General features: G+C 43.3%; 1 protein-coding gene across 1 annotated transcript; it reads left to right on the top strand.

Annotated features, from left to right (window-relative positions):
- Nucleotides 1-1,015: 1,015 nt before the first annotated feature.
- Nucleotides 1,016-1,654, top strand: LOC145163387 (uncharacterized). Its single transcript, XM_079082229.1, has one exon. The coding sequence runs from the start codon at nucleotides 1,016-1,018 to the stop codon at nucleotides 1,652-1,654; it is 639 nt and encodes a 212-aa protein (XP_078938355.1).
- Nucleotides 1,655-19,113: the final 17,459 nt, after the last annotated feature.

Below are 19,113 nucleotides of genomic sequence, written 5' to 3' on the forward strand. Positions count from 1 at the left end.
CCCCGGGGCACAGCCGTGCAACACACCCCACCAGTATAATGTACAGGGCTTGCTAACCATCCCCAATCAGGACTGCCTGTTACGGAGTGTCACATCTCTGTTTGCCAAGGAACTACTGGATTACGAGATCCCAAACACAGCGAAGCTCCCCAACTTGAAAACTTACAATGGTACCACCGATCCGGACAGTCATATCGACACATATGAATGGACAATGACGTCGTTAAAGCTAGACGAGCATTTCTGGTGCACATATTTCCCAACGACGCTAGATGGAAATGCAGGCACGTGGTTCAAGACGCTGCGCCCAGGTAGCATTTACAACTTTGGCCAACTCAAATATCTTTTCCTCACCAACTTCATGTAACTGCGAAAGTACAAAGGCGATTCCCATTCCATCATCGGATGTAAGCAAAAGGAAGGGGAAAGCGTAAGAGAGCACTTCACACGGTTTACAAACGCCTCGTTGGACGTGTCGGGTCATGACGAGGGTCTTATAGCAGGAGCTTTCACATGGGGAGTCCTCCCCGACCCTCTGTCACAGAAACTCATGGGCAAAAAACCACAGACAATAGCTGAACTAAAGGAAAGGGTGGAAAGATATTTAAGACAGGAGGAAGGCGAAGCAGCAAAACAAGCATACTTAAACGCCATGGCTGTCAAGCATTCTAACCCAACCTACACAGAAACATCAGGGGGAGGCAGGCACTTCGGACGAGGGAAGAGACCACTGGGTCGCTTCAGGCCGTTCGTCAAGGATGACAGACGGGGTCGTCGTCCAGATGTATATGTGGTCGCAGACAAGCAGCAAGAGAGAGCACCAAAAGGACGGTACTGCGAATACCACAAAAGCAAAACACATGACACTACCAACTGCTCGGTCCTTAAAAAAGAAATGGAGGAGAAAAAGCTCAAGGGAGATCTTGTGGAGGTAGCACGCAGCCTGCGCGCCAAATTTGACGCATAAAACGCCAAATGAGCTCCGAAAGAAGGTACTCAACCCAAAGAAATATTCATGATACGAGCCAAGAGAAGCAGACATGAGGGAACTGCACATCAGGAGAACCTAACGCCCATGACACAAGATCTCACATTCTCAGAACAAGATCCCAGGCCCGAAGGCTGGACAGGTGATAACCCCCTCATAATACAGGCCTCTATTAAAGACGTGGTCATACACAGAGTGTATATCGACACAGGTAGCTCCGCAGACATCATCTACGAGCATTGCTTCCGCCTCCTCCCAGACAGGTGGAAGGACGGCCTGAGACCTACAACGGGAAGGTTGGTCGGATTCACGGGACACAGTCTATGGCCGCTAGGCATGATCCACCTCCCTCTTACACTGACTAGTCATGACAAGCAACGAAGGAAAACAGTCCTGGTCGATTTCGTTGTGATCCGACATTCAGCAGAACATAATATCATCCTGGGAAGGCCAACCTTGCTTAAATTAGGCGAAATTCCGTCCACAATGCACGTGATAGTGAAGTTCAACACTAGCGGAGGTCCGACTACAATCATGGCCACACCACCAAGAAGACTGCAGTGCTTTACGATCATGCAGCCGGCCGAGATAACAAGAGAAACCAAAAAAGCACGGGGTGAATCGGCATATGAGAAAGTGGTGGTCAACGAAGAACACCTTGATTAGACAATCAGCATCGGTCGCAACCTTCCAGGGCACACCAGGCGGGCACTCATCGATCTCCTCAGGCGATACAAGCACATATTTGCATGGACTCCCTCAGACATGGTAGGTGTAGACCGGAAAATCATTGAACATAAACTCATGATTAAACCAGGTACAAAGGAAGTTAAACAGAAAAAGCGGGTCCATGGGAGAGATCGTAATAGGGCGATCAACGCGGAGGTGGCTAAGCTGACAAAGGCGGGGATCCTGAGGGAAGCAGTTTTCCCAACTTGGATAGCCAATCCTGTCATGTTACGAAAGCATGACGGATCAAGGCGCATGTGCATCGATTTCTCCGACCTTAACAAGGCATGCCCTAAAGATTGCTATCCCCTCCCGGAAATTGACCAGAAGGTAGAATCACTACAAGGTTTCAAATTAAAATGTTTTCTGGATGCGTATAAAGGGTATCACCAGATCCTGATGAGTAAGGACGACGAGGAGAAAACAGCTTTCTACACCGACCATGGCACATTTTGCTATACCAAAATGCTCTTTGGTTTAAAAAATGCGGGGGCAACATACCAACGTCTGGTCGACTCCATGTTCTCAAGCCAGATTGGGAGAAACATTGAAGTATATGTCGACGATATGGTCATTAAAAGTGAGGATGAGGTAAAAATGTTGCAGGATATTGAAGAGACTTTCAAAACGTTGGAGAAAGCAAGGATGAAGATAACCCGAGCAAGTGCACGTTTGGAGTGGAAGAAGGCCAGTTCCTAGGATACTATGTTACCAGACAAGGCATCCAGCCCAACCCAGCAAAAGTGGACGAGTTCATGGAAACACCACCCCCAAGTAATCTAAGGTACGCGCAAGGCCTGAATGGGAAAATCACGGCGCTCAGTAGGTTCATCTCAAAGTCAGCAGAAAAGGCTATGCCGCTATTCAACACATTGAAAGGCTGTATCGATAAAAGTAATTTCCAGTGGACAACGGCGGTAGAGGTAGCACTCCAAGGAATCAAGGAAGCTTTACACAAACTACCCACGTTAGCTAGCCCCATTCCGGGTGAGATATTGCAGGTACACCTCTCGACTTCAGCCGAAGCCATATCCTTTGTACTAGTTGTGGAAAGAGAAGGGGAACAGAAGCCAGTGTACTTCGTGAGCAGAGCGTTACAAGGCCCTGAACTTAACTATCACGCCCTGGAAAATCTGGTGCTAGCGTTGATCTATGCTGCGAGACGGTTGAGACGGTATTTTCAGGCCCACCAAATAGAGGTCCTGACGAATTGCCCGATTAAACAAATCTTGCTCAAGCCTGAAACCTCAAGAAAACTCGCAAAATGGGCGATCGAATTGGGTGAACATGATATTAGCTACCGGCCGAGGACAAGCATCAAAGGGCAGGCGCTAGCAGATTTTCTACTTGAAGTCCCAGGGGAAGGAGATGTAATCAAAGAAGGAATCATGGCGGTAAAAGAAATTCCAGAGGGAAATAGAAAATGGACGTCGTATACCGATGGAACGTCCAGCAGGGAGGGCTCGGGGGCTTGCCTAATCTTAACCAGCCCGGAAGGAGAAGAGGTTACGTATGCCCTCCGTTTCGACTTCCACACCTCAAATAATGAGGCGGAGTACGAGGCATTGCTTGCCGGCCTACGCTTGGCCAAACAAATGGGGGCGGAGGCCGTAGCTGCGCTGACAGACTCAAGATTGGCTGCCAACCAGGTTAATGGAAGCTTCGAGACAAGAGACAAAAGAATGGAAAGATACGTTAAGATAGTGCGACAGCTTACCAAATCTTTTAAGGAGTTCACTATCAAGCAAATCCCAAGGAGCGAGAACAGGAGAGTTGACGCCCTAAGCAAACTAGCGTCGACATGTTTTGATCACTTATCAAAGAAGGTTTTGGTCGAAGTGTTTAAGGAAAGAAGAATAGAGGAACGACAGGTAAGCACACTCACGACAGCGGGACCCACATGGATGACCCCACTAATAGACTACCTACAGCAAGGCGTCCTACCTGATAGTCATGACGAAGCCAGAAGAATACGCATAAAGGCACCTTCATACGCTCTAATTGAGGGGGAGGTATACCGGAAGGGGTTCACAACCCCATGGCTAAGATGCGTGGACGAGATTAAAGGGAAAGAGGCGTTGCGGGAAGCGCATGCAGGTCAAGCAGGCGCACATGAGGGTGCAGGAGCTCTAACGGGAAAGGTGCTTCGGATGGGGATCTACTGGCCCACCGTGCACCAAGACGCAGCAGAGCTGACAAAAGCATGTGGGGAGTGTCAAGCATTCTCCCCGGTCCAAGCGAATCCACCGGCGCCCTTATCCAATACATCCAGCCCCTGGCCATTTTATCAATGGGGAATAGACATTGTGGGACCATTACCAGAAGCGCAAGGAAGGTTAAAATATATGGTCATGGTTGTGGACTATTTTACGAAATGGATAGAAGCAGAACCGTTGGCATGCATAACAGGAAGGCACATGATCAAGTTTGTCTGGAAGAATATCATGACTAGGTTTGGCACACCTAAAACATTGATAAGTGACAATGGGCTTCAGTTTGCTGAAAACCCGTTCAAGGAGTGGTGCGCTAGCAAGGGGATAAATCAACGATTCACATCAGTGGCACACCCACAAGCAAACGGACAGACAGAAGTATCCAATAGAACCATTGTGAACGGGATTAAGAAGCGGTTAGGAAAGGCCAAAGGGAACTGGGCGGAAGAGATATCGGCGGTGCTATGGTCGTATAGGACCACCCCGCGAACAGGCACACGGGAGACACCATTCAGTTTGACATATGGAGCGGAGGTGATGATAGGCACGCTAAGGACAAGCCATACCGATAAAGAAGCCAATTCCCAAGACCTGAGGCTGAACCTAGATATCCTCGAGGAAAGGCGAGAGAAGGCAAGCATACGCCAGGCGGCATACAAACATGCGATAGAGAGATATTACAATCAAAGAGTCAAGGAAAAAGCATTTAAAGTGGGAGAGTACGTGCTAAGAAAGAACGAGGCAAGTCGGGCTCAACCTCAGGGTAAGCTAGGACCCGTATGGGAGGGTCCATACAAGGTTGTAGAAGCAAACCAGAATGGGGCGTACACACTAGAAAAAATGGAAGGAAGACAAATTCCAAGAACGTGGAACGCAAGGAATTTGAGGAAATTCTACTTCTAGAAGAAAGCTCCCACAAGAAAGCAACGAAGTTGGAACAAGTACTGTCGGATAATTCAAGCGTCATAACGCAAGAAGCCAAGATCAAAACCCGAGTGCGTGAGCACTAAAGAAGGTTCTGATACTCGATGTGTTTAAAGCCTTGTACTCAGTACACAAATCTAAGCAATTAAAATGATAAAATCTATACTTAGTATACTGGACTCTTAATGATTAACGCGCGTAATGCTCAGTGCATTTAAGTCTTAAATTTTGGCGTAGTAAATTATAATGCTTAGTTCATTCAATGATAATACTTAGTGTATTAAATACTCAGTATATTAAAACCCAGTGCATTCAGCCTTAATACTTAGAGTATTAAACCTTATGATCAACACATATAAGGCTCGACACACTAGCTCATGTGGACGCTTAGTGCGTCGAATTAATCAAGGCATCACCCTTATGCTCAGCACAAGGTCGATCGCTTAGTGCGTGGCCCTGTTAGCATTAATAAATTTAGCAACTAACGATATATGGAGTAATAAACACATAGCGATTACATATATCATCAAATATCCAAGCAAGGATAACATCGCCAACACACAAAAGCCAAAATAACCACACACGAGAATTCAAGACATAAACATCAAAACAACAAACAAACAAGAGTCTTCACGCCCCATAGGGGTAGCACACGAAACCTACATCATACCATCACCGCCATCTCCATTCCCTTCAGCATTAGCGCCACCACCTCCACGCACATCAACATCTTCTACATCTCCAGCGTTCTCAACAATGTCATCAACACGACCTGGCTCAGGAACACCATCATTACACTCATCACCCAGACAAACGTTGGCATCCAAACGATCGCCAGCACCACCACCACCATCACTTTCATTAACAACAACCTCGCCACCACCAACAGTGCTCTTGCCATGATCAATTCCATCGTTGCCATCCACCACATCTTCAGGAGTACCATCGGAACCAGAGAAAGCACAAAGATCACGAACCCCCTGCATGTCCAATTCGCCTAACCCCACCAATGAAGCATGATCCATACTAGCAAATGCTAAGAGAGCCTCGTTGAATCTAGTAACGGGGCCAACAGCAGGGGTATCCACAAGACCCGGGTGACCAGCAGTGACCAGAGCAGCACGAACAGATTCCGCTCCGGCAACAAAGGCGGCATGACGGATGAAACTCACCGCCCCCGTAAACTCCAGATGCTCGATTAGCTTATCCACAACTCGCACAAGCCCCACCTGTAATAACCAATTCAGATATTCGATTGCAAGTCAGCAACTACCCTATCACGATCATCTGCGTCACGTTCAAGGCTTTCGACCTGAATCATTAAACCCTCGTTAACCTGAGAAAGAGAATCAACTTTGGCTTCCAAACCGGACCTGAGTTCCTCCATCGTAGCTTTTTCAGAAGCCAGAAGTTGATACCTTTGCTCTGCACGCTGCAGATCACCAGTAAGTTCTGAAATACTCTGCTCTAGCTCAGTTACACGACCGACATGCACATCTTCCATCTCGTTGAGCGTCTGAATACGTCGAGCCCCGGCAACAAGATAAAATATGGCTTGCGCAGCGACGCAGGTCATGTTATGGGACAGGGCAGGACTGCCCATAGCCTCCATATCAGCAGCAGTGGCAGGAGTAAAGGCATGTCGGACAAACTCTAAAGCGTTAACACGAATGGAGAGACGAGACTCATTGTGAAGACTCCAAGTGGGGACAAAAGGAGAAGGTCCTGAAGAACCTCCACCTAAGTTCTTGATGGGAGAAACTGGGGTGGGATCCGGGTCACGAAGATCATTTGAAGGAGAAGAACTGGTAGAAACAGGGGGAACAACCGAAGCAGGAACTACGGACTGTTTATGCGTCTCATCTATCCCTTCAAACTGTTGAACGTCATCATCAGGGATAACAACAACGGGTGCCGGTGACGAATAGATTGAGCTTAGAAGGCGCGAGAAGCTACGCCTGGTTTGAACTCACTTGGCGACATTAGGTGCACTGCTCGTAGTCTCGTCCATGGCCAAAATGGCCTTCCACTTGGCTTGCAATCGCCGAACATCAGCAATGACACCATCTTTGCTGTCTTCGTCACCCTCGGTGGAAGTAGTATGAACACCACCTAAAGGTATAACGGAGGAGAGTGGGCGAACTGCAAGAGGATCCACCCCGGCAGACGGCGGATCCTCGCTTGTTGACGGAGGAGTTGGCATAGCGGCAGTAAGAGCAAGCTGGTCCAAACGGCGAGGGGGGGGGGGAAGACGATCGACTAAATCCACTTCCTGATACTCCAATTTACCCCTGTAGCGTTTTCGAAGCACCTCATCAATAGACAAAGGAGACTCGTTACCTGGGGAATTTAAGGCATCAAGGAAAATAAAAAAGGGAAGATATTCAAATAATAAAACCCTAACATTGATAAACAAAGCAAGAACGCAGACACTTACCATCCACGACGCAGAAGAAAACCGCCATTTTACCGCGACGTCTCCAAGACAGGCTCATTCCCACACCAGAGAGAAGGGCCTCAGAATAGTCCTCGGGGGACACTTGGATGTTCTTGAGAAAATCAGCCACGCCCTGGTTATGAGGAAAGAGTTTGGGGGTAGTATCAGCAAAAGTGTTGGCACGGTAGCGTCCGCTACCCACTAAGCCCTGATGAACCCAAAACCACCTATCTTGCCAATTTTTGGGCGTTCGGCCATCAGGCACTAGGGTATGTCCTCCCCGATGAACGGAAAACGTGAACTTATCACCGGTGCAACAAAAGCGGAAGAAGTATTTAAACACAAAATAATCAGGAAGATAACCGTTAGCCCGACAAATCATCTCAAAAGCAACAACCTTGTTTACAGCATTGAGTATCAACATTTGAACACTGCAACCGTCTTTCTGAAACACCTCCTCTTGGAAATCAGTCAAGGGGAGACGAAGGCCGGCATCTAGGGTTTTCTGGTAGATTCCGACTTTTCCGGGAGGGGGGGAAAGGATAGAAGAACCTGGTGAAGGAAACTCCACACCATCAAGAGAAGTAAGGCCATAAGTGGTTTCGAGAAATGAGTACTCAGAAGCAGAGGGCACAATGCCTGGGGGACTCGCCATGAAAAGAAAGGAGAGAAAATGGAGTTGAGGAAGAAGGGTAGAAAGAAAGAGGAAACGTAGATAAGAAGGCATGATAAGTACCCTTATAAGGAAACGGAAAGGGTGGGATATTCAAAATGTCTGACACGCTGACATAACCGCTATCCATCATGAGCGGTCACGTCGCCATTAAAATCGGAACGACGAACGAATAGGGAAGCAACACGTGTAAAGTAACCAAGCCCAGAACGCCGTATCTAGCAGCACAACGCTACGGCTACTGGACTGGGGGACTTGATGACGTGCCTAAGTCGGCACGGAAGAGTCATGCCTGTCCAAGATACCTGGCACCCCGGCCGAGCCAAGAGAAGCGGGCTCAGCGCCCGCCAGCGCCCCTAAGAGCAGGGCTACCCCGGCGAAAGGCTCGCGCCCGCCAGAGACGCTTCCAGTGTCAAGACAAAGGATACGGTCAAGCGACAAGGCAGAGGGTCAGAGCATTACCACCGGAGCCAATGGCAGTACTCTGATATAAAGAGGCGCACAACCCTCCAATCAGCACCTCTGACCTTGTCCCCTAAAAGCGATCCTGACCCGTACGGACAAGCAGGATCGCTAGGTATAAAAGGGCGCACTCAGGAGTAGACCTGGAAATGGGGCGGGTTTGGAGCGAATCGACCTTGATCCAAACCCGTTTAACAAATTTCAAAATCCAATCCAAACCCGCTCCGTAACCCGCAGGGTTTTGAATAATCAAAACCATACCCTTATCCACCGAATCAACAGATATCCAAACCCGCTCCATAACCCGTAGGTTTTTTAAATAATCAAACAAAAATGTTTATTTAGAAAACGCATTAAACACTCGATGACTTTCAATTGGAATTAAATTCACTATTGTAGTTACTTTCGATTGATTTTTGAATGTCAAATGCGGTGATAGAGAGTAGAGATTGCAAACTTTCTTCCGGTTGATAATGACTTTATTGATTTATAAATGAAATTAATGGTTCCTTGATGAAATATTAATGAAATGATACCATGATTCTTGTTAATAGACCATCCAGAAGTTGACTCCTCGAGTCCTATGTAAAAATAGTTTGGTCTTTGGCTTTTTTCCCTTTGGACTTTCGATTAAAATTAAAATTAAACTTTAGACATGATAAAATATAAACGTATAATTCTAAAATTTATATGGGGCGGGTTATAAATGGATCGGATCGGTGATGATCCATACCCGACCCTTTTAATAAAAGGGTTAGCGGGTACGGGTCGTTAACGGGTAAACGAATCAAAAACTATGCTCCAAACCCATATAATTCTTAAGGGTTTGGATCGGATCAGGGTCAAAACCCGCTCCATTCCCAGACCTACTCAGGAGCCCTAAAGGTAAGCCATCTTCTCTAAGCGCAATCTCCTTGAGAAACACCTAAAACATCATCTAACTTGACCGTCGGAGCGTTCTTCCGGGAGCCTCCTCCCGGGAAACGGCTGACGGTTGTTCTTTTGTGTGGCCTTGCAGATACCTTCTAACACCAAACCGGAGAGCAAACGGAAGGTCAAGGTCAAGGTTGCATCATTAAGATATTATGAGATAGTGGTAGCAGGGGTGGGATAGACCCCGTTACCGGTCGAAATGACCGGAGGGGTAGGGCAGCACCCAGATATGCTAGGCAGTATGTGATTTATGTGTATATGTTAGGGTATTATGTGGTAGTGGTAGGGGTGAAATAGTCCCCGTATCCGGTTGAAAGAGACCGAAGGGGTAGGCCAGCACCCAGATATGCTAGGCGGTTACCGGTTGAAAGAGACCGGAAGGGTAGGCCAACACCCAGATATGTTTGGCGGTTACCGGTTGAAAGATACCGAAGGGGTAGGTCGGGCACCCAAATATTCCTGACAGTATGTTATATGTATGGTATGTGGTATGATGGGGGAACTCACTAAGCTTTGTTCTTACGGTTTACAGTTTTGGTTTCAGGTACTTCTTCTTCGAAAGGAAATGAGCCGACCTGACTGCAGCGCATCACACCACGATTTTCCGCATTATGATATTCTTGGGATTTATACTCTGACATTATTATCCTATGACATATTTTTGAGACATATGACTTATGGTTTTTATGATATTAGATAACCTTGATGATGTTTTCAATAATCTGTTTTATGAATTATTAAATTAAAAATGAAATTTTTGGTCTTGGATTTTGGGATGTTACACTTTCTCTTAGATCCTGAAAAAACATCAAAATGTGACTATTGTTGGGTTATGAGCAAAAAAACATTCCTATGGTGTTCATGCAAACCCTAATGCTTGGATCTAGTTTTTCTATTTGTACATGCAACAATTGTCCAAGACTTGCAAACCCTAATCTAGCATACAAAAAAAATGAAATTAACATCTAATAAACAAGTTAGAAAGTTACCTTGATTGTTGCTTGAAGATCTTGAGCTTTTGAGAAACCTAGCACCTCAAATGCGATGCCTCTAATGAATCACAAGCACCAAAGGCAATTGGATGATCTTCGAGAGAGAGAAGGAAGGCTAAAATTGGCTCTATGATCTCTAGGGTTCAAGTGGTAACCGAATTGGGGGGCCATGGAGTTCCTTATATAGCTGAGGAATTAAGGTTTCAGTCAAAGACCTCATCCGATTGCTTAGGCTCTAAGCAGCCCACAAGAATCTTCCAGAATCAAGCCCTTTGGATGAAATCCTTATGGGCTCCCATAAGATTTCTCCCAACCCCTTTCCATGGGTTCCTCAGCCCAAAATGCAATTATCTTATAATTACAAGTTCAATCCCCTTAATTCAATTAACCTCTTTTGACCACAAAATTAATTCTAAATTAATTCTTGACCAATGTTAATTAAATAATATGATTTCTCTTTTAACATATTATTCATATAATATATTAATAAACCATAATAACCTCTTTCTCCATTAATCATCCAGTCAAGTTGCTCTGGTGAAGGCCACCCAAAAGGACCATGCAACAACCGGGTCCAACAATCTCCCACTTGGATAAGTCTAATAACTATAAATGCAAGTACGACTTCAAAATCCGATTAGCAATCGTAGCTCCCAAAAGCCGTTGTCGAACTCTGACACGTCATTTAGATAAGGGATCGTATAGTCCTCCGTTCTCAAGATATCGTGTGGACAATCACATGGAACATAGTCATACTTATTATCCAGCAGTTTGTTTCTCGATCTCTGATTTTTCTGACATAGAACTTAATTGAACACATCAACTCAGTCCTGACCGGGCCCGACACATAAGTCTAAACAAAATCATCGAGGAGCCCAAGATATCGCTTTTAGCCTCGTAGGACAAAAGAAACAGATAAACTTCGACTTATATGCTTGTACTATTTACTCATCAAATCGTTCACACCAATGCATTTTATAACATCAAGTTACTGATGCGTTTGAGCATTATCAATGCACAAACGACTCGTAAACAACAACTCATATATCTAGGTTTAAAGACTATATGATATTATCATCTCACAATCACTCATGATTAAATTCCATGAAGTGATTCATGTGAGTGCGGGTTTAATCCAATACTCAAATCATATTTCATAAGCACTCATGAACGTTGCAGCAAACTTTTGCTATGTCTAAACGCTTAGACAATCTACAAGCCAATTCATGACAGTCTTCTTTCATACTTACTTCCAACGTATGATCGACTGTGGATAGTTTAAATAATCTTATTATTCAGGAAGTCAAAACATGCAAAGTGAAACAATAGTAAATAATTAACACAAGACAGTAACTTTACTTATAAATAATACTCTTTTATTAAATCATCAAATGTTAATTACTGTTTATCTATTACAAGTTTCTAAAATCTATCTAATCACTAAAACTAATATCGTCCTTCAGCTCAATGCTCCTAGCGTGCTGCAAGTGCTTAACCCTACTCAGTCCCTTCGTAAGGGGATCTGTTGGGTTATCCTCTGACGATACCCTCTTTACTACGAGGAGTCCCTCTTCTACCCGATGTCTAATGAAATGATATTTCCTGTCGATATGCCTGAATCTGCCATGATCCCTCGGTCCCTTGGTTAAGGCAACCACACATTCATTATCGCAGAAAATCTATATAGGCTCCTTTATGGCAGGTATAACCCCAAGGTCTTCGATGAGGTTCTTTAGCCATATTGCCTCCTTTGACGCTTCGCTCGCTGCTATGTACTCTGATTCGCACGTTGAATCAGCTACGGTCTCCTGCTTGGAACTTTTCCATGTTACTGCTCCTCCATTCAGGGTAAAGACCCAGCCCGACTGCGAGCGGAAATTTATCCCGGTCAGTCTAAAAACTAGCGTCACTATACCCTCGCACTCTCAAGTCATCACTCCCACCGTGGATAAGAAACCATTCCATAGTCCTCTGAAGGTACTTAAAAATATTCTTTACTGTGGTCCAATGTGCTCTACCAGGGTTCCCTTGATATCTGCTGACCATGCTCAAAGTGAAGGCCGCATCAGGTCAACTACATGTCATAGCATACATGATTGAGCCAACTGCGGAAGCATAAGGTACTCTGCTCATCTCTGCTATCTCGTCATCGGTACTCGGACTTTGAGTCTTACTCAACTTGGTATTGCTTTGAATTGGTAACTGTAATGCACGTGCTTCTATGCTAGGCATTAATGATGATGTAATAGTCTAGGTCAACCTTTGTAACTCGTTTTGAAATAATAAGAATGAATTATTTGAGTATTATGTGTTTTATACTTAATTATTATGATTTAATAAGGTAAGGATAAAAATAAGCGTCGAAAATAAATGTTAGATAAACCCGATATCTATGAAGAAAGTTGTAGTGGTTGAAACAAGGATTCCGTAGATATAAAGAATACCGAAATCCGAGTTATAACGAAGAAGTTATGACCTGTCGAAGTTTCGCGACAGAACCGGCACGACGATGTGTGACGTAAAAAGTGAATTTATGATAAAGTACTTTTTAGCTTTAGCACTCCAAATGAAAGTCGTAGTACACGTTAAACCGAGAGTGTGCATAAAAAGAATGTCCAAATCTGACTTCGTGTGAGGAAGTTATGAATTTTCTAAGATTTGGCATAACAGTATGTAACCCAGAATTCGAATTAAAGATCGATCGATTTTTAGCCGACACAACCTAAACGAGAGTCGAAGATCTTGTTAATAGTAGTTCAACGTTAAAAAGACAGACGAAAACGGACGTCGGATAAGAAGTTATGCATTTTTAACGGACTTTTCCTGTCCCGGCCTGTTAAAAATATAACTTTAAAAATAAGGTCAAAATTGTGACATCCCCATTTTCACGGCCAGAAAAGACCGATTTTGTTTATGCTTTATAAAAATCAGAGTACCTCTTTTAATAAAAATGTTGCGGAATTTGTTCCCAGTAAAACATGATAAATACGTTATCAAATCATTTCCGAAGAAAAGTATTTTTATTCATTTTAAAACATTTGGGATGTCATCGTCAATACAGAAACATAAACATAAACAGAACTTACATTCATTATCACTAGTGATTTACATCTCCTTAATCTCTCAGTGTAATGTGACTTCATATCAACACCTGTGATATAAATAAACTGAGTGGGTCAGGTTGGGAAACCTGGTGAGTACATAGGGTTTTCAACCCACAATAAATAAGTTTATTAACTTTATCAAATCAAACAAACCCGATTACCCGTTCCCGTTATCCTCACTTTACGTCCCTAAAACATCTAATACAAGGGACCTAGTCTAAGGGACTTTCATCGGGGTGACAACACATGCTTCGGGGGTTCCTTAGCAATTCATGTCAAATAAGGCAACCATGTGAAGGATGGAGTACTGCTGGTGAGCACACAGTTTAAATAAACACCTACAGGTTGCGAGCCTGCTAGCGTTCCACTAGACTGTCTAGAATAGTCCATGGTCGTCATCTATACTCCGCTAGATGACTGGATCATCAACAACATCTATATCGAGGTCTCTCATTATTTTATTTGGTCACACAGCAACTATTACATCTACCCATGTTTTACCCAACACGTTTTGTAGATATAAAATACATATACAATTTAAATCATTTAAAACGTGTATAAAAATATTTCACCCAGCATAGACAGCAAGTATTCAGACAATATGCACACATAGCACGTAATTTATATTAAATACTTCATATCTATGTGTAAGATGAAAGGGACCATGCACTCACTTGAAAAGGTGGTGATTCCGAACTTAGACAGCGCTTCGATTCTTAAAAATAATTTCCTTCGACGAAACCTAGTATTATTACCACTAGAGTTTAGTATATTATTCGCCGAGACTAATTAATAGTCTAGCTATTATTACTATTATATAAGCGTTAAAAAATACTTATATAACCCATAATAATAGCCCAAATACTTATTATAAGTTCCTAATAACGTTACTATAATTAAATAAAAGCTATATTAAAAATAGCATAGGTGTAGCTCACTTACAGCGGGTTTTATAGAAAACCGGGCTTTGCTTGGAGCAGCGTTCCCGAGCTGAAAAGCTCTTCTTCTCAGAGCCGTCGAGCACTCTGGGGCTTCCGCCTCGTGCTAGGGAGGTTCCCTAGGCTTTTCGGGGGGTTTCGGGGCTAGAGAGAGGTTCTAGAGAGAGAGAGTAAAGAGAAGAAAGAATGGGAAAGGTGTGAAGAAAATGAGGATGGGAGAGGTTCTATTTATAGGGTGAAAAATGGTTGAACTTGGTGCAACATGTCACCATCTAGTGGCAAGACTTGGGGAGAAAGCAATGACCAAGATTGTGCCACATCACCCATTTTCGCACATCACACTTCCGACTTCTAAAATCCGTAACTTTCACATACGACCTCCGTTTTTGACGTTCTTTATATCCACGCGTAGGTAAAAATAAGATCTGCAACTTTCATTTTGACTCCGTTGGCTAATTATCGAGCGATCTTAAATTTAACAGTACGAGGAGATTATACTGTTAAATGTCCGCGTAAAATTCATAACTTCTACATACGGACTCTGTTTTCGTCTGTCTTTTTACAGTTTAGTTCCTATTAATGAGATCTTCAATTCTCATTTAGGTCGCGTAGGCCAAAAACCGCTCGATCTAAAATTCGAGTTTCGGGCTGTGCACTGTTAAGCTAAATCTTAGAAAATTCATAACTTCCTCATTCAGATTTGGGCGTTCGTTTTTTGTATGTTCTCGGTTTAACGTATACTACAACTTTTGTTTAGATTTCTAAGGCTAAAAATTCCTCCATCGTAAATTCACTATTTACGTGTCCCGGTGTCGTGCCGGTTTTGCCGTAAAACTTCGACGAACCATAACTTCTTCGTTATAACTCGGATTTCAACGTTCTTTATATGTACGGAACCCTTGAGACGTATTCTACAACTTGGTTAAGATTATTTATTCTAAATAATCTTTTGTCAAAAAGTCGTTTTCGACCCCTATTATCTCTAAATTGACTGGCCCGGATCTACGGGCGTTACAATTATCTCCCCCTTAGGATGATTACGTCCCGGAATCATCAACGAAACAGGGCTCACATGATGACTCCATACGTTATCTCTTCATCCTAAGTAATAACCGTAACTTTGATGTTTCTTCGAACGAATATCTAACTCTAAGACTTCCTGATTGCAGGCGGTGCTCGATCTTGCACTTGCTCCCTATCTCACATTAGACTCCAAATTATGACCTTCAAGTCATAATCTCGATCCTTACTGGAGACTGCTTCTTCTTCTTAACAAACTTAAGATAAGTTATTTTATTACTAAAATGGACCGATGTGTCATATTCTAATGACTTATCATCGTATGTTCCCACGCTTAGACTCAGGTCTCTTAGAGTCTTCCAGAACAGACTATACATTTCTTCATGTTCTAAACACATCTTAAAAGGTAGCATTTCTAGCTACAAGCAACTATCACGATACCTCTACCGATCGCTTTGATTATCTTTTATTTCAATCTTTCGACTTAAGTCATATGCTACATCAAACTTGGTTCTCTGAACCACGTAACATACTTATCGTAGTCAGACTCAATTCGATATGACCACTAGGGTCGGAATAACAATCATCCTCTTAGTCATTACCGAAACGATGGTAACGACATATTTGAATAAAACGGTATCAATTACTAGCTTCTTGGTAACCTTGTGACTTTCCCTGATCCAAGTGTGAGTCATGTGCTTCCGGTAGTATAGGCCTCTACTACCTTTCACACCTACTCATACTCGTCCCAAGTATTGTCTTGCAGTTCACCCAAGTCACCATACAAGAAGGTTTTATATTATTCCTTGAAACGATTACATAGGTGTTCAATTTCAACCTATACTATGTCTCTAATAGGCTACACCACGTGGTACTATTTACACGACTACTTCATAGATCCTCATTCCTGATCCCTTTCATTTCCATCTTCTTCATCAAGGATCATATGGAACGCTCTTGCCTTCGGTTTCGGTGGAATGTTTGGTCTTGCCGCCTCTTTCTTCTTCGGGAAATCCTTAGCAACGTGCCCTTCTTCACGGCATTCATAACACACCCTTTTGCTGGCGGTGCACTCGTTGGCGTAATGTCCGGTCTTCCCACACTTGTAGCGAGTCACTTCCTCGCTACATTTCTCGAAGTGCTTCTTCTTGCACTTCTCGCACCATTTCACTTTGTTTCCTCCTCCGCTAAACTCCTTTGAACCAGACTTGATCTTCTTATTGGGCCTCGTAGACCCCTCAAACTTCCTCTTTTCGCCAACCTCCATCTTGTTGGCAGCTCTTCCCTTAATCATATCCTCCACAGACTTGGCAGCCCAGATAGCTGCCTCCAGAGTAGGTGCCTGACGCACTGGCACCGCGTACTCCCATGGAAGTCCCTTTGCGTACTTGTCGATTTTCGTCAGCTCATCCGGAACAAGACGCAAGGCGAACTCCATCTTCTCTGTGAAGTTGTTGGTGTATTCATCAATTGACATGCTTCCTTTCTTCAAGGTCAGGAACTGGTTCTCTAGCTCGAGCAGGTTTTGGGTTGAGCAGTACTTGCGTTTGAACTGCACCAAAAACTCTGCCCATGTCAGTTGCAGGCGCTCATTGGGGCTCAGAGTCTTCCCCAGGGTATTCCACCAGCGCACAGCACCTCCTCGGAATTGACTTACTGCAAAGGTGGTCTGTAACTCGCCTCTGCAACCATACGTCATGAAAGCTAACTCCATCTCCGAGATCCAATCCATGACTCCGATCGAATCTTCCTTTCCAGTGAAAGTCGATGGATTGCAAGTCAGAAAATCCTTGTACTTGCATCCATTCCTCTCGACTCCGTCATACTGGTTGTTTTGTCGAACTATTGGTGGGTTGGCTTGACCAACGGTCCCACTGTAGTTCCCTCCTTCTGACTGCCCATCTAGGGATGGCAAAAATCCCCATACCCGATGGGGAACCCGAAACCCACATCCGTTTTGACTGGGGAATCCCCAAGTTGACCGGGGATGGGGATGGGGATGGGGAATCCCCGAATAAAAAAGAGTCGGTGGGGATGGGGATGGGGATACCCTTAATCCCCGACCCTAGACCCGCCCCCGGATATATATTAATATATAATAATAATACAAAACATATATTTATCGTACAGTTTACAATAAATAATACTTGATCCAAGTAACCTAACTCATGAGTAATTACTTGGTTGAAATTACACATTTTCTTTTTCTTTTATTTAATTTAAACTCGTGTATAATTTTTTTTGTATTTAGTTTATCTACTTTATCTTAAGTATCACTCTGATAATTTTTTTATAGTTCATGTTCTATGTAGTTATTTAAATTTGGTAGAAAATTTGTTTATATTTTTTGTGCAATCTATGGATATTTTTATATTTTGTAAAATCTTTAAACTTATGTTGGTAAAATTGAAATTTAGAGTTTTCCTTTATGTAAAACTTTTCATATTAAATAAGGAAAAAAAATTCCTGATTCCCCGCTGGGGATCCCCAGTCCCCGTTGGGGGTGGGGGTGGGGGTTTATTTATATTCCCCGATGGGGATGTGGATGGGGATGGGGATTGGAATGAGAATTTGGGGATGAGGATGGGGATTGGGGTCCCCTGTATTCCCCGCCCCCGTTGCCATCTCTATGCCCATCGTTTAATTCGGGCTGTTCAACTGGAATTGTAGGTTCGTCCCTATTTTCATGCAACATTTGCCTCGTCTCTTCCCGTTGTGCAACCAACATAGGCCGTATCATGGCTTGTACTCCGGCCATTGTAATTGGCTCAGGAGCATCTGCTACAACAGGTATTTGTTCAATCACTGGTGGTTGATTCCTGTTCCCATTTGCATTCCCGACTCCACTATGCGTTCTTGCCATTTCGATCTATATACCAAATCAGACGTTCGGTGTGCAATGACGAGAATTAAGATAGGAAAGATTTTATTTACGATCGACGTGTAATTCTCCCTATTTCTCCGAAAAGTTATATGTCAGTTCTAATACCGTAATTAAACGTTTAGAAATCTGAACACATAAAGTTTCTAGATCCGGTCGGCAACAGACCATAGATCCGATCATACAATGCATATCATAAATCATTTAGCACATAAAAGCATGTTAAGCATTTTCCCTAAATTAGCTAGTGCTTGTGTCTATTCAGGTGCTTTACCTAAATTTTATTAGACACACTCCTCACAATCCTTGCTTAGCATTCTAAGTTTAAGTCTAGAAATAAATCCATATTTCTAGTTCGCTTAAACTAATGCTCTGATACCAACTGTGACATCCCCATTTTCATGGCCAGAAAAGACCGGTTTTGTTTATGCTTTATAAAAATCAGAGTACCTCTTTTAATAAAAATGTTGCGGAATTTGTTCCCAGTAAAACATGATAAATACGTTATCAAATCATTTCCGAAGAAAAGTATTTTAATTCATTTTAAAACATTTGAGATGTCATCGTCAATACAGAAACATAAGCATAAACAGAACTTACATTCATTATCACTAGTGATTTATATCTCCTTAATCTCTCAGTGTAATGTGACTTCATATCAACACCTGTGATATAAATAAACTGAGTGGGTCAGGTTGGGAAACCTGGTGAGTACATAGGGTTTTCAACACACAATAAATAAGTTTATTAACTTTATCAAACCAAACAAACCCGATACCCGTTCCCGTTATCCTCACTTTACGTCCCTAAAACATCTAA

This window comes from Lactuca virosa, chromosome 3 (assembly GCF_052849685.1).
Source record: "Lactuca virosa cultivar CGN04683 chromosome 3, Lactuca_virosa_CGN04683_v6, whole genome shotgun sequence".
In the NCBI taxonomy this organism is placed as follows: Eukaryota; Viridiplantae; Streptophyta; class Magnoliopsida; order Asterales; family Asteraceae; genus Lactuca; species Lactuca virosa.